This window comes from Chenopodium album, chromosome 17 (assembly GCF_948465745.1).
Source record: "Chenopodium album chromosome 17, dcCheAlbu1.1, whole genome shotgun sequence".
Lineage (NCBI taxonomy): Eukaryota > Viridiplantae > Streptophyta > Magnoliopsida > Caryophyllales > Amaranthaceae > Chenopodium > Chenopodium album.
In genome coordinates, this window is record NC_137850.1 from 41,723,772 (window position 1) to 41,736,832 (window position 13,061).

The following is a 13,061-nucleotide window of genomic DNA, read 5'->3' on the forward strand; positions in this document are numbered from 1 at the left end:
TCAAGGGCATGAAGGTGGCTAAAGTTTCAGCCACTGGCAATATAGAATGAGCACAATTCCACAAAAACATCCTATATTTAAAGGGGGCATGAATCTTCCAAATACTCTTCCAAGAATTAACATTAAAAGAAGCAGTACACCTTCCTTTCAATAGAAAATTATAAGCTGATCGAACATTAAATATTCCATCCTTACTCAAATCCCAAGTAATAAAATCTTCCATAACCGTATACTTAGGTAAAGGAGTAGCTTTAATCAAATTAATTACATGAAAAGGGAGAAGATGTTCAATATCCTTAAGATACCAAGACTTATCCTTTATTATATTAGAAACCTTCCATAGATTCATATGAGGAGGGATAGGACTTGTGATAACATCCTTCAAGGGTGAGTTTCCTATCCAATGATGATGCCACAAAGAGGTAGAAACCCCATTACCTATACCAACCCTTAAGCCCGAAGCTAGTAATTCTCTCCCTTTCAAAATGTCTTTCCAAATTTGAGAGTGATTAGGGCTAGCATGACATTCAAATAAACCTTTTTTCCTTAAATATTTTTCATTAAAGATCCTAACCCATAACTTATGAGGTTTAGTTAGGATGATCCATCCTAACTTAGCCATGAAAGCAATGTTCCACAATTATAATCTTCTTATCCCTAAGCCCCCAATTTGCATAGGCTTAGTAACATGATTCCAACCTAATCTAGTAGAATACTTGGTTTCATCAACTTTATTCCACAAGAATTTTCGACAATTCCTCTCAATATCCTCACAAACAGAAATAGGAAGTAAGCTAGTTTGCATCAAATAAACAGGGAAAGAGGATAACACAGATTTAACCAATGTACACCTACCTGCCATGTTTAATAATTTGGATTGCCATCCTTTAATCTGATTGAAAGTTTTATCAAGCAAACCAAAATAATCACATCTTTTCAATTTATTAGGATGAATTTCAACTCCTAAATATTTACCAAAAGAGGTAGTAGAAGTGAAATCAAATTATGTGATTAAATCTTTTCTTATATTGTGATTCATTTTTCTAGGGAAAATAACAGTTGATTTGCTTTGATTAACTCTTAAGCCCGAAATATCCCCAAATTCCTGTAACACTTGCATGATTATTTGAATGTTACTCTTAGATGCATGTCCAAAAAGGAACACATCATCTGCATAAAAAATATGAGACAGAGAGATTGAATTTGTTACCTTAATTGGCTTCCAAAAATTCTGATTAACCTTGTCTTCTATCATTAGAGATAACCTTTCTAAGCACAAAACAAAAATATAAGAAGACATTGGATCACCTTGTCGGATTCCTCTTGTTGGCTTAAATTCCGTAGTTATTTCTCCATTCCATAAAACCGAGATTTGAGGAGAAGAAATGCAAAACATAATTAGCCTAACTTTCTTGGAAAATTGAAACCAATTAGAGTTTCCTCAATGAAATTCCATTCAAGGCTATCATAAGCCTTTGTTAAATCAAGTTTAAGAGCCATAATATTTTTCCCAACTCTAGCCTTATGGAACATATGTGACATTTCTTTGATGATTATCACATTATCTTCAATCCCTCTCCCTTGAATAAAACTAGATTGTAAGGGACTAACCAATTTATTCAAAAAGGAACGAAGCTTAGTGAAAATAATTTTAGTATTCAATTTATACACAGTGTTACAAAGCCCTATAGGCCTAAACTGGGTTAAATTTTCTGGATTTTTCACCTTAGGAATCAAAGAAATATAAGATTTATTAATATCTGGGTTAAAGAAACTATTAACAAAACTATCAGCACAAACCTTATGAAGAATCTTTCCCAAAAAGTCCCAATTTGCTTGAAAAAATCTAGGCTGCACACCATCTGGACCAGGACACTTCATTGGCTCCATATTAAATAAGCAAGCTCTAACCTCCTCCAAATTAGGAACGAAGGTAGCTAAACAAATATTATCACTTATCGAAAGCTTATTAATAGAGCTAAAACTACCAGAACCCCCCTATTATTAATTTTAGACTGGAAAATATTTTTATAAAAATCAGTTGCCATATTTTTCAAAATTGAATCATCACTAATCCAATTTCCATTAGAATCTTTAAGGCATAAAATTTTTCCTCTACTTTTTTAATATTGGCAACAATGTGAAAATATTTTGTATTTAGATCACCATTTTTGCGCCAATTAATTCCAGCCTTTTGTGCCCAAATAATTCTCTCTTTATCATAAATATCCTTTAACTCCTTTAAGAGATCTTTTTCTAAATTAATTAGGAAACTCGAATGATTTTTAGCCAGATATTTCTGAATTCCTCCAATTCTAGCTAAAAGCCTATATTTTTTATATTTTAGATTACCAAAAATATTATGGTTCCAATCCTTTATTTTATTTTGAAAATTTTGCATACCTATCATATAATCATCAAACGGTTCATTCCAATTGCTAACAAAAAAATCTTTAAAATCAGGATAAGCTAACCACACTTCCTTACAACGCAAGGGGAAAGAACCATTCAACCTAGGGTTAGTACAATTAATTAAAATAGGGGAATGATCTGAATATGTAAATGGTAAATGGAATACCTTAATTAGTATGCGGGAATTGCTCCACCCAAGCAGCATTATCTAGAGCACGATCTAGCCTCTGCCTAATTAGAGTAGCTCCTTCTCTAGCATTACTCCAAGTGAAGGGATTACCATTATACCCCATATCAAAAAGACCAGCGGCATTAGTGAAATTGTTCATATCTCTACACTGAGCATGTCTAAAACCACGCCCTCCAAACTTCTCAGACTGAGAAGTGACTTCATTTAAATCCCCAAATAGGAGCCAGGGAGTATTTGGAGGAGGTAAATCAACTTGCATGTCCCTCCACATCTCATGTCTTTCTTTACGAGTGGACGGAGCATGCATCCTAGTGATCAAAGCTTCCTTATTCATATTTTTAAAGTGAAATAAGGCATGAAAAAAAGGAGAAATCCTCTTTAAAATCAGCAACGTCGACAACATTCCTCCAAAAAAGCCATATTCCACCTCTTTTATCATTGGCTTCAATAGCTTTAAAATCATGAAAACCTAACTGCAACATTATTTGCCTAGCTCTCAAATCATCAGATTTAGTCTCAAGAAACACGAAAACCGTTGGACGATGGATATTCACCAAATGTCGAGCATGCGGAATGAACTCATCTCTACAAGCCCCCCTTACATTCCAAAGGATGAACTTCATCTTCAAATTTGGCAAAGGCCGCTGAAGAGTGACTGAAGGACGATCAGTCGGCTGAGGGTTCGAAGGTAGATAATACACTTCCCAGTCCCTCCAAAACTCTCCCATCCCTATCGGCAATACATCCTCTAGAGATAACGGGGTCATCTGAGCCACAATTTCCCTCGGCCCCTGTAGAAATCGATGATATCTGATCTGCAATTGCATCCCCACCACAGCTTCCTGAGAGATGAAGGTTGCGATAAGGCGATCTGCCATGTTTTGTCCTCTGGTTTCTAATCGCAAGTGAAAAACAGGGATTCTTCTTGGAATTTGAAAGGGGAATGTACGATCCCTTTCCTCCGCCCTTAAGATTGACAGAGCTTCCTGCCTCCTTTTCAAGGCATCCAACAATCTCACCGCTCCGGTGAGCTCTGTCGGAGAACCTGACCGTTTCTTGATCAGAAGAGTTTTTATCATCGGTGAAGTTGGAAACAATTGGAGAGTTTTCGCCTTCGACCCCGACCCCTGTTGCAACTCGTGAATTGGAATACCTTGGAGAACTGGCTCCTTCCCTCGAGCTTGAGCATTGAATTCCTGATCCGAGACCTTTCGTCTCTAGTGTTATCATGGGTAGTAATTGAGGGGATGGAGATTGGCTCTGGTCTTGCATGGCTAGAATTTAGAGAGGCTATTTTATTTAATTGAGAATCTGAATTGAAGTCTAATATAGTAGAAGAATTGATTTTATTCTCTGTGGCTGTCTCACCAAAAGTATTATGAGGAACTAAAATCAACGGCTCAGAGCCTTCATCAAGCTGCATTTCCTCCAAGTGTTCATTCCAAGGTGACACATTAGTATTAATGCCACCTGTTGATTCCAATGGCTTACTTGGAAATTCATCAACCATCATTACTTCTAAATCATTATTATTTTTATTAATTGCATCCAAATTCAAAATTGGATCAATTTCACTATTTTTAACTTCCTCCCTATTTACCTCAGTAGAAGAGGTAAAATTAACATTCTTACTTGAAATTAAATTGCTATTATCCTTTACCAAAGCAGGATTTGAAACATCATTATTAACAACTTCTTTTTTTTTATAAACAAAATTATTCTTAGAATTAACTAAATCTCTTTTATTGTTGTTATTATCAACAATAATCGAATTATTATTCTTTTGGTTGATACCGTCAACTCTAATCTTAGAATTAGGCTTAGCATTATTTTTTTTGCCATTACTATCCACAGATTTAGGGGTGGGCCTCCTTTTATTAGTAACTAAAGTCCATGGGCCAAACTCCCCATATGGCTCATTTTCATCTAACACTTGATACTGGTTGGACTTAGAATGAGATCCAACTAAATTTATGGGCTTTGATGCCACTGATCTGTCAATTTGAGATCCAACAAGAGTGTTGGGCTTTGATACAATTGCTTTACCAATATCAGATCCACCATCAGAAGAAGAAATCAAATTGGAATTTCCTTTCTCCATAGCTTGCTGTCCAACAGAAACTGACTTAATCTCCACCTCAGCTGATTTGTTCAACATGCAGCGAGACTGCACATGTCCCACCTTGCCACATGTAAAACACAAGTTGGTAATATTCTCATAGGAAATTGTCTGCCACGCGCCACCTATCCAGACTTTAGACACCAAAGGTTTGTTCAGATCTATCTCAATACATATTCTTGCGTAGCTCCCTCTGGTGAGTCTATCAGTCGCATAATCCACCCGAATCGGTGTTCCAGCCAATTTAGCTATCTGAAACAAAGCCGTTTTATCAGAATATTCCACAGGCAACTCTATAAATCTAATCCAGACTGTCATCTTATCAAATGGATTTTCTGAAGCTCTGAAATTCGGCCGCCACTTTGTCATCATTAAATAATGATCAAACACAAACCAAGGACCACCAAACAAGGCCCTTTCATAATCATCCTCCATTGTAAACCTAAATAGGAAAACATTATGACCAAGATCAATTGTTTCCAATCCTCCTTTCACTTTCCACATTAGACGAGCTCGATTGAGCATAAAAGCAGGGCGAATAGTAGCCCCCAAGCACTTACCCATCAGAGTCAAACCCCATGGCTTTCGCAAACGATCTAGAGTTAATTTATCAAATTTAACAGATAAGCTCGAATCCGGACCCAACTCCTCCTCCTGAGACCATTCAGTTGAAGTAGCTACAATTTTCCTTGCCTTTTCAAACCATTGAGAAGAATTAGCAACAACTTCTCTAAAACTAACCACCGATGAAGACTTCTGATTTAAATCAACCATCTCCTGATCTTCTTGATGAGGTGGATCAGGTGGTTGCTTTGAATCCACCATAGCAAATTACAGGAAAGAAAACTAACACCTCTTTTTCTAGAGAGAGAAAACTAACACTGGTTAAAATTTGCCATTTTCCTATCCTTTGCTCACTGGCCCTCTCTTTACTTATACAGCTATACATACTTTGTATGATACAGTTATTTCTAATTATCTGTTTATAAGTCAAAGAAGATAACTCCTCCACCTTATATATCATGCTAATCAGTGCGTTTCTGGTGTGGCCAGCCGCACGGTGTGGCAAGGTGCCACATTAGTAACCCCTGAAGTAACCCCTCGAAGTAACCCCAGCCCTCTAGTAACCCTTAAAGTACCCCTGTCTAGTAACCCCCGAAGTAACCCTTCTAGTAACCCTCAAAGTAATCTCTGTCTAGTAACCCTCAAAGTAACCCCTAAGTAACCCTTGAAGTAACCCCTCTAGTGACCCCCGAAGTAATCCTTAAAGTAAACCCCGAAGTAACCCCTAAAGTAACCCCTCTAGTAACCCTTGAAGTAACCTCTGTCTAGTAACCCCCGAAGTAACCCCTAATCAACTCAATATATATTTCAATTTCAATTCAAAACCTGAAAACTCGAGCAATAATCGACAAATTATGAGCATAATTTACACAAACAAACACTAGCACCTACGTCATCCTCAACATTACAGTGATATGATGCTTGTAAATACAACAAAGAAAATGATACCATTATAACTTCATAATTACAAAAACTCGAGCAAGATGACGAATTTGGAGTTGAAGGATCTACAGCGTTAACAAGATTGCCATTATCACTTCATCTTCTTCCTCCTATTCTTCTGTACCTCCAAGCTACGAACCCTAAAAAACAAAATCTGGAAATTGGGGAATTTTGAAGAATAGAAGAGAAGAGGAGAAGAGAATCTGGAAATTGGGGAATTCATTGAAGAACAGTAGAAGATGGAAAACTAAAACTAAAAAAAAAAAAGAAAATCTGGAGAATTAATTTTGTTGAAAGGATCTGGAAAATTAATCGAAGAACAGGAGAAAAGAGGATAGAGAGAGGAGAGAGAACGTGATGTTCGTTGAATAAAAAAAAATTATTGTAGTTGGCCACACCGTGTGGCCAGCCACATATGAAAGTTGGTGCATGCCAATTAGCTAGCTAGTTCCTAGTTTCCTACATGTTGCGCAAATAAAAAAAATATAAAAAATTATCAAATTAATCAACAAGCTCATTGTTAGAGACTTAGTGATGAAGGTGACAAAATTTTAAGTTATCTCCGAAATTATTAATCATCAATTAATGTTTACCGTTAAACATCCGCACGCATTGCATCCATTTTGGACTGTCTTAAAGAATAATAGTACAAATAAATAAAGTCAAAGCCCAAAGGATTTACTTTATTTTATTACGAGTAATTCTTGCAAATATTAAAGTGTTTAATAATTTGAAGTCGATAATTTGAATCTAGCGCAGCTTTAGCTTGATTTTCTTTGACAATGTCAATATTTTCTGATGTACTTATACAACTTATATATATATACATATATATATACATATATATATATACATACATATATATATACATATATATATATACATATATATATATATACATATATATATATATAGTACGTAAGTACGTAAATGACATCACATATATAAATAGCTTATGAATTTAATATCTTTGAATAATTGATAAGAGGTTTACCGTTTCGAGATGACCATTGATAAGCATCCTATCACATATGTGAGCATGCAGTTGGATTTTATATGTGCACATACACTTTGCTTATCACATAAATTGGAATAAATTAATTATTGAATGCTACAATAATGTTTGAACTCCCCGAGCCAAAATGTTTAGCTCATCAAAGCATAAGAAATTATTGGGTTGCCATTACTTTATAACTAGTACTCACTCCGTCCCTTAATACAATGCCTCTTTTGAGCATTTATTCCTCACATAATAAAAAGAAAGAGGCATTGTATTAAGGGAGGGAGGGAGTACCAAATTTCGTTAATAGTAAAATAGACTTGAGTTGCACCCGTTAATGATATTAAAAGATGGAGCACGAACTCTAGTCATATTTCTCTTTAACTTTTTCATGCTAGACAACGTACATTTACACTCATTTGGCTAATTTGGGTTGTTCACGGGATCTCAGCATTTGGCTATTAGCCCTACATGGCTATATATTCAAAACCGTTCAAAATACTACCTCCGTCCAAATTACTCGTAACTTTGGGGTATTATTTATAAGATATAAAATATTTCAAAGTTGCGAATAATTTGGAGCGGAGATTGAGTCAATATTGATTAGCTTGCTTCTTATGAGTACAAAGTCAGGTTGGAATATGCAATATAATTTAATATCGAAACCTACAATCTACTTAGCTTTATGATGACATGGTATAAAAATTTCAATAAGATTATCATATCATACATATGAGAAAGAACAAAAAGAATCCTTAGCTTGCTGTCTATATCAAGATGAAGTATTCATTGAAATATTGAACTTTTGTAGGAACCTGGCTTCTACAAGAAACAAATTAACGGTATACAAAGTAGGCTGTCAATTTATTAAAAAAAAAAAATATTCATTTACATAATTAATTTAAGTCATCTTCTATTCATCTTATAAAAATTATATTTATTAAAAATAATTTTATTTCAGTAAAAATGATTTCGATTTCTTTCAAAAAAAAAAAGAACAATTTTAATTCTTATAATTAAGTTCAATTTAGTTAAAATAACCGTAGTTTAGCATATGCAAAAATAAGGTGGAGTAAAATGGGCCTTATTTGGTTTATTTGATTGAGTGGCGGATTATTATTATTATTATTTTTGTAAGGTTGCATCTTGCAATAAAACGTATCATATTGAGATGTATGCAAGTAGAGGTACATGTTTTTGACCGTACACCTTTATTATTCTGTAATTATACAACAGCTAATTGTCTGGATATGCATTGTGGTACGATGACTTATATTATACCCATGATTAGTGGATAATTGGATATGATGTTGGTATTGTTGACCTCTAGATTTGTTTGATTTAAATGTCAAATAACCATACATCATACAGATTCGTAGATAAGACATCTTACCAAGCAATGCTTCATTAACACACATGAACAAATCTATCAGGGGAAAAAAAAATTAAAATAAGCCCAGTATTGTTTTTATCTATTTTCGTTTGATATAAAATTGAGCTGATTGACTCAGCTGGATGTTATTTGCATATCAAAATATCACTTTTTATGTATTACTTCCTCCATTTCTTTTTAGTTGACACATTTCTTTAGTCATGTTTGTCAATGCACTTATTCAATCATTAATATCTTTAATTATCGATAAACAAAAATTATGAAAAGTTGATATTTTGAAAGTATATAATGTGACGAATCTAACAAGATCCCACATGACTATAATTTTCATTGCGTATAAAGCGCAAAACACGGTCAAAGGGAGGTGTATGAATAATGCTAAAGTCAAAATGTGTCAACTAAATAAAAACAGAGGTAGTATCTGCTTATTCTCTTTAAACTACTTTCGCTCAAACTTAACTATTAAAGTCAATGTGACGAAAATAAATTACAGGTTTCAAATCACGTTCATCCTTCACTTGTAAAGTAAGATCAGATATTCGTTGGGTATATATAGTGAGGCCAATATATGTATTGGAGATAGTAGCAGTCAACATGAGAGGAGCTCAAGCAAGCCTCAGTTGCATAGCTCTCAGGGAAGTCAGACTGCAGAACAAACTTCTAGAAAGTTCTAGAATTAGTTTGTTATTGATCTTGGCATGTAAGCTGCTGATGTGGCAAGAAGTTTGTTACAGAGTTTGTTAGCGTAATAACAAACTCATTTATTCTGTTTTCTCCATATATATATGGGTATATACCCTATATTGTATTATTGACTCATTCTTGCAAAAATCAATAAAAAGTTTCTCTGAAAGTTTTATTTAGCTCTGAGTTCATCTTCAACCTTGAGCTGATTTTAATGGCTTCTCTGAAATTCATCATGGTATCAGAGCAAGTTCTTCTTGGTAGTTTCTGATCTTCCGCAATTTTCTTTGATCGTTTTGTTTGATTCAGACTGAGCTGAAGTAAGTTTTCATTCAGTTTTTCGATTCGAGGTTTTCTTCCTGATTTTGCTCTGCTTTTGCCGACACTGTGTGATCATCTATTCTATTGATTTCGATTTTGTTTCTATTGAGAATTTCATCATATTCTTGAAGTTTTTGATCAATATTCTGCTGAATTTGTGTTCAAGTTGTTGTCGAGTTGTTTGTTTGACCTAGATTCTTCAATTTCATCTGAAATTTCTTGAAATTTCTGCTTTATTTCCTTGAAATGGATGGAAACTCGAACAATGCTGTTCTTCCTTTGAACCAGAATCCTGCTAGCATTTACTATATTCATCCTTCAGATGCTAATTCGATACAGTTAGTTTCCTTTAAGTTTGGTGGAGATGGATTCACTAGCACTAGTACAAAAAACCCCTAATAAGTCGGACTTTTAGAGTCACCTGTACATAAGGTGCGACTTATAAACCTATCGAGTCGCCTCATATTTATTAGGCGACTTGTTAAGTCGAAGTTAAAATCAACAAAGCACCTAACGAGTCGCCTAATATATATGAGGTGACTTGATAAGTTAACAAGTCGCCTCATATATGCATGCGACTCTATAATCCGACTTATTTGGTGTTTTAAATTAGATTTTCAAAGTCACCTGTACATAAGGTGCGACTCAAAACCCTGTCGAGTCGCCTTAAAAATATTAGGCGACTCAATATGTAAGTTTTCTTATCTACGACTCTCACCTAATGAGTCGCCTGATATTTATAAGGCGACTCGATAGGTTAAAAAGTCGCACCTTATATACAGGTGACTTTAAAAATATAATTTAAGCCACCTAATAAGTCGGGTTATAGAGTCACATGCATATATGGTGCGACTTGTAAAGCTATCAAGTCACCTCATGTATATTAGGCGACTCATTAGGTGCTTTGTTGATTTTAACCCCAACATAACAAGTCGCCTAATAAGTATGAGGCGACTAGGTATGTTTACAAGTCGCACTTTATACATAGGAGACTCTAAAAGTCTGACTTGTTAGGTGCTTTATTATATGACCACTACCTAATAAGTTGCCTAATACGTAATACGCGACCCGATAGGTTAATTCTAAAAATGTATATAAAATAGTTACAATATCATATATATATGAAAAGTAACTTTGGCATAATGGCAAGAACTTCAACCTTCTATGCAAAGAACCAGAGATCAAGCATGCTGAGTGTCATAAACACTGACATTATATGAGCTAATAAAAATAGTTGGGAAAAATGTTGATTTTTTACGTGTCGCCTCTTTCAACACAAGCGACACAATAGATTAACCTATGGAGTCGCCTCTTCCAACACAAGCGACACAATAGCTTAACAAATAGAGTCGCCTAACAACTAATAGGCGACTTATATAAAAGCTATCAAGTCGCCTTAGAGGCGACTCCTAAAGTTGGAAGCTATTGTGTCAGTGGCTGTGGAGTCGCCTTTAAAGCGACTCGTTAGGTCATTTACAGGCGACTCGATAGGGGTTTTTTGTAGTAGTGTAGCTGGAAACGAGCTATGTTACTCACTCTTTCAGCTAAGAACAAATTAGGTTTTGTTAATGGAGCACACACCAAACCTACTGATACTTCCAGTTAGGAGTGTAAGGCTTGGGAAAGGTGCAATGATTTGGTGTGTTCTTGGATTTTGTTTAATCTGGAGGAGAGTATAGCTAGTAGTGTGATGTTCATGAAGTCTTCTAGAGCTATTTGGTTAGATCTTGAAGAACGTTTTGGTTACACTTCCCTTGCTCAGATTTATGCACTTGAACAGAAGTTAGCAGATATTTCTCAAGGTTCTCAGTCTGTTTTTGAGTTTTTCACTGGTATTAAGTCTATTTGGGATGCAATAGATGAAGCTCAACCACTGCCTTATTGTACATGTAACAACTGTACATGTAATCTGACCAAGAGAGGTTTTGAACAGCATCAACAGAAAATGGTAATTCAGTTTATGATGAAGCTGACAGATCAGTTTGCAGCAGTCAGAGGAAATCTGTTGATGATGCAAACTTTGCCTAAGGTTGCAGAGGCTTATAGGATGTTTGCTCAGGAGGAAAAACATAAGGAGATTTTTGGTTTGTCTTCTAAGCATGAGTCTATGGCTTTTATTGCTGACAGAAGGTTTCACAATGATTCAGCTAGACCTAAGAGTTACAGACCACAAGGTGGTGGTGGTGGAACTTTTCAGAGGCAGAATAATAAGTTCTTAAAGCCACAAAGTACTAACACTTTCAGAAATGTAAGCAACACAATGAGGTTTGATAAACCCGGTTCTAAGTACTATTGTACACATTGCAAGGTACCAGGACACAGCATAGACAGATGCTTTGAGTTGAATGGATTTCCACCTGGTTTCAAAGGCTTCAAGGACAAGAAGTTTGCTGCATTTTCTTCAGCTGATGTCAGTGACATGGATACTGATGATAATCAGGCTAGAACAATTTCAGCAGACCAGTATAAACAGTTCATGGATTTGCTGAATTCTCAGAAGCAGAATGCTGGCAGTGAGAACTCTGCAGCACCTGGTCATGCCATGATGGCAGGTTCAGGTACTTTCTGTTTTCTTTCCTGTTCTAAAACTAAATGTCTTTTAGACAGTGGTGCATCTGATCATTTTTGCTCTGATATTTCTCTTTTCTCTGAATATAAACCTGTTTCTCAATCTGGTATTTTTATCACTTTACCAGATGGTAGTAAGGTTACAGTCAAGTTTATTGGGGAGATTAAACTGACTGATCAAATAACTTTACACAATGTGCTATTTGTTCCAGATTTTAAGTACAACTTGATTTCTGTTCATAAGTTGTGCAAAAATATGGATTGTGAGTTACACTTTACTCACGATAAGTGTTTTGTTCACTCTCAGAAAGGGAGGTCGATTCTTCTTGGTAGTTTGAAGGCTGGTTTATACAATGTTGATGATCAAAGTAGTGAGACTCAGAATAAGGTTCAAGTTCTTAAGCATTCTTGCAATACTGTTTGTTTAGCAGCTATAGATGATGCTAAATTGTGGCATCTTAGGCTTGGTCATTTACCTTTCAAGCAGCTAAAAATAGCTTATCCTAAGTGTGATATTAAGCCCTGTATAGATAATGTTGTTTGTCAAGTCTGTCCTAAGGCTAAACAAACTAGATCTGCATTTCCTGTCAGTTTAATAAAAATAACTTCTCCTTTTGAGTTGTTGCATATAGATGTCTGGGGTCCTCATTCAGTTAAGACTCCTTCAGGTTGTAATCAATTTTTGACAATAGTGGATGATTTTTCAAGATACACTTGGGTTCATTTGTTTAAACACAAGAATGATGATGTTGCTGTTATGAAAAGTTTTTTTCAGATGGTTCAAACTCAGTTTAACACTGTGGTGAAAAGTGTTAGGTCTGATAATGCTAATGAGCTATGTGAGGGTGATATGAAAGTGTTGTATTAG

The 13,061-nt window shown here is 35.2% G+C and overlaps 1 protein-coding gene across 1 annotated transcript; it reads left to right on the top strand.

The window, feature by feature from the left end:
• Positions 1–9,871: 9,871 nt before the first annotated feature.
• LOC145589010 (uncharacterized) lies at positions 9,872–13,061 on the top strand. Its single transcript, XM_081645588.1, has 2 exons — positions 9,872–9,963; positions 11,252–13,061. Exons 1-2 carry the CDS (start codon positions 9,872–9,874, stop codon positions 13,059–13,061), a joined length of 1,902 nt encoding a protein of 633 aa, XP_081501714.1.

What these genes read in the sequence shown, in the direction of transcription:
- LOC145589010 (XM_081645588.1), top strand. Translation starts at nt 9,872, where the DNA reads ATGGATGGAAACTCGAACAATGCTGTTCTTCCTTTGAACCAGAATCCT. An exon ending in TCAGATGCTAATTCGATACA is followed by an intron (nt 9,964 to 11,251) that starts GTTAGTTTCCTT and finishes GGCTTGGGAAAG; the next exon opens with GTGCAATGATTTGGTGTGTT.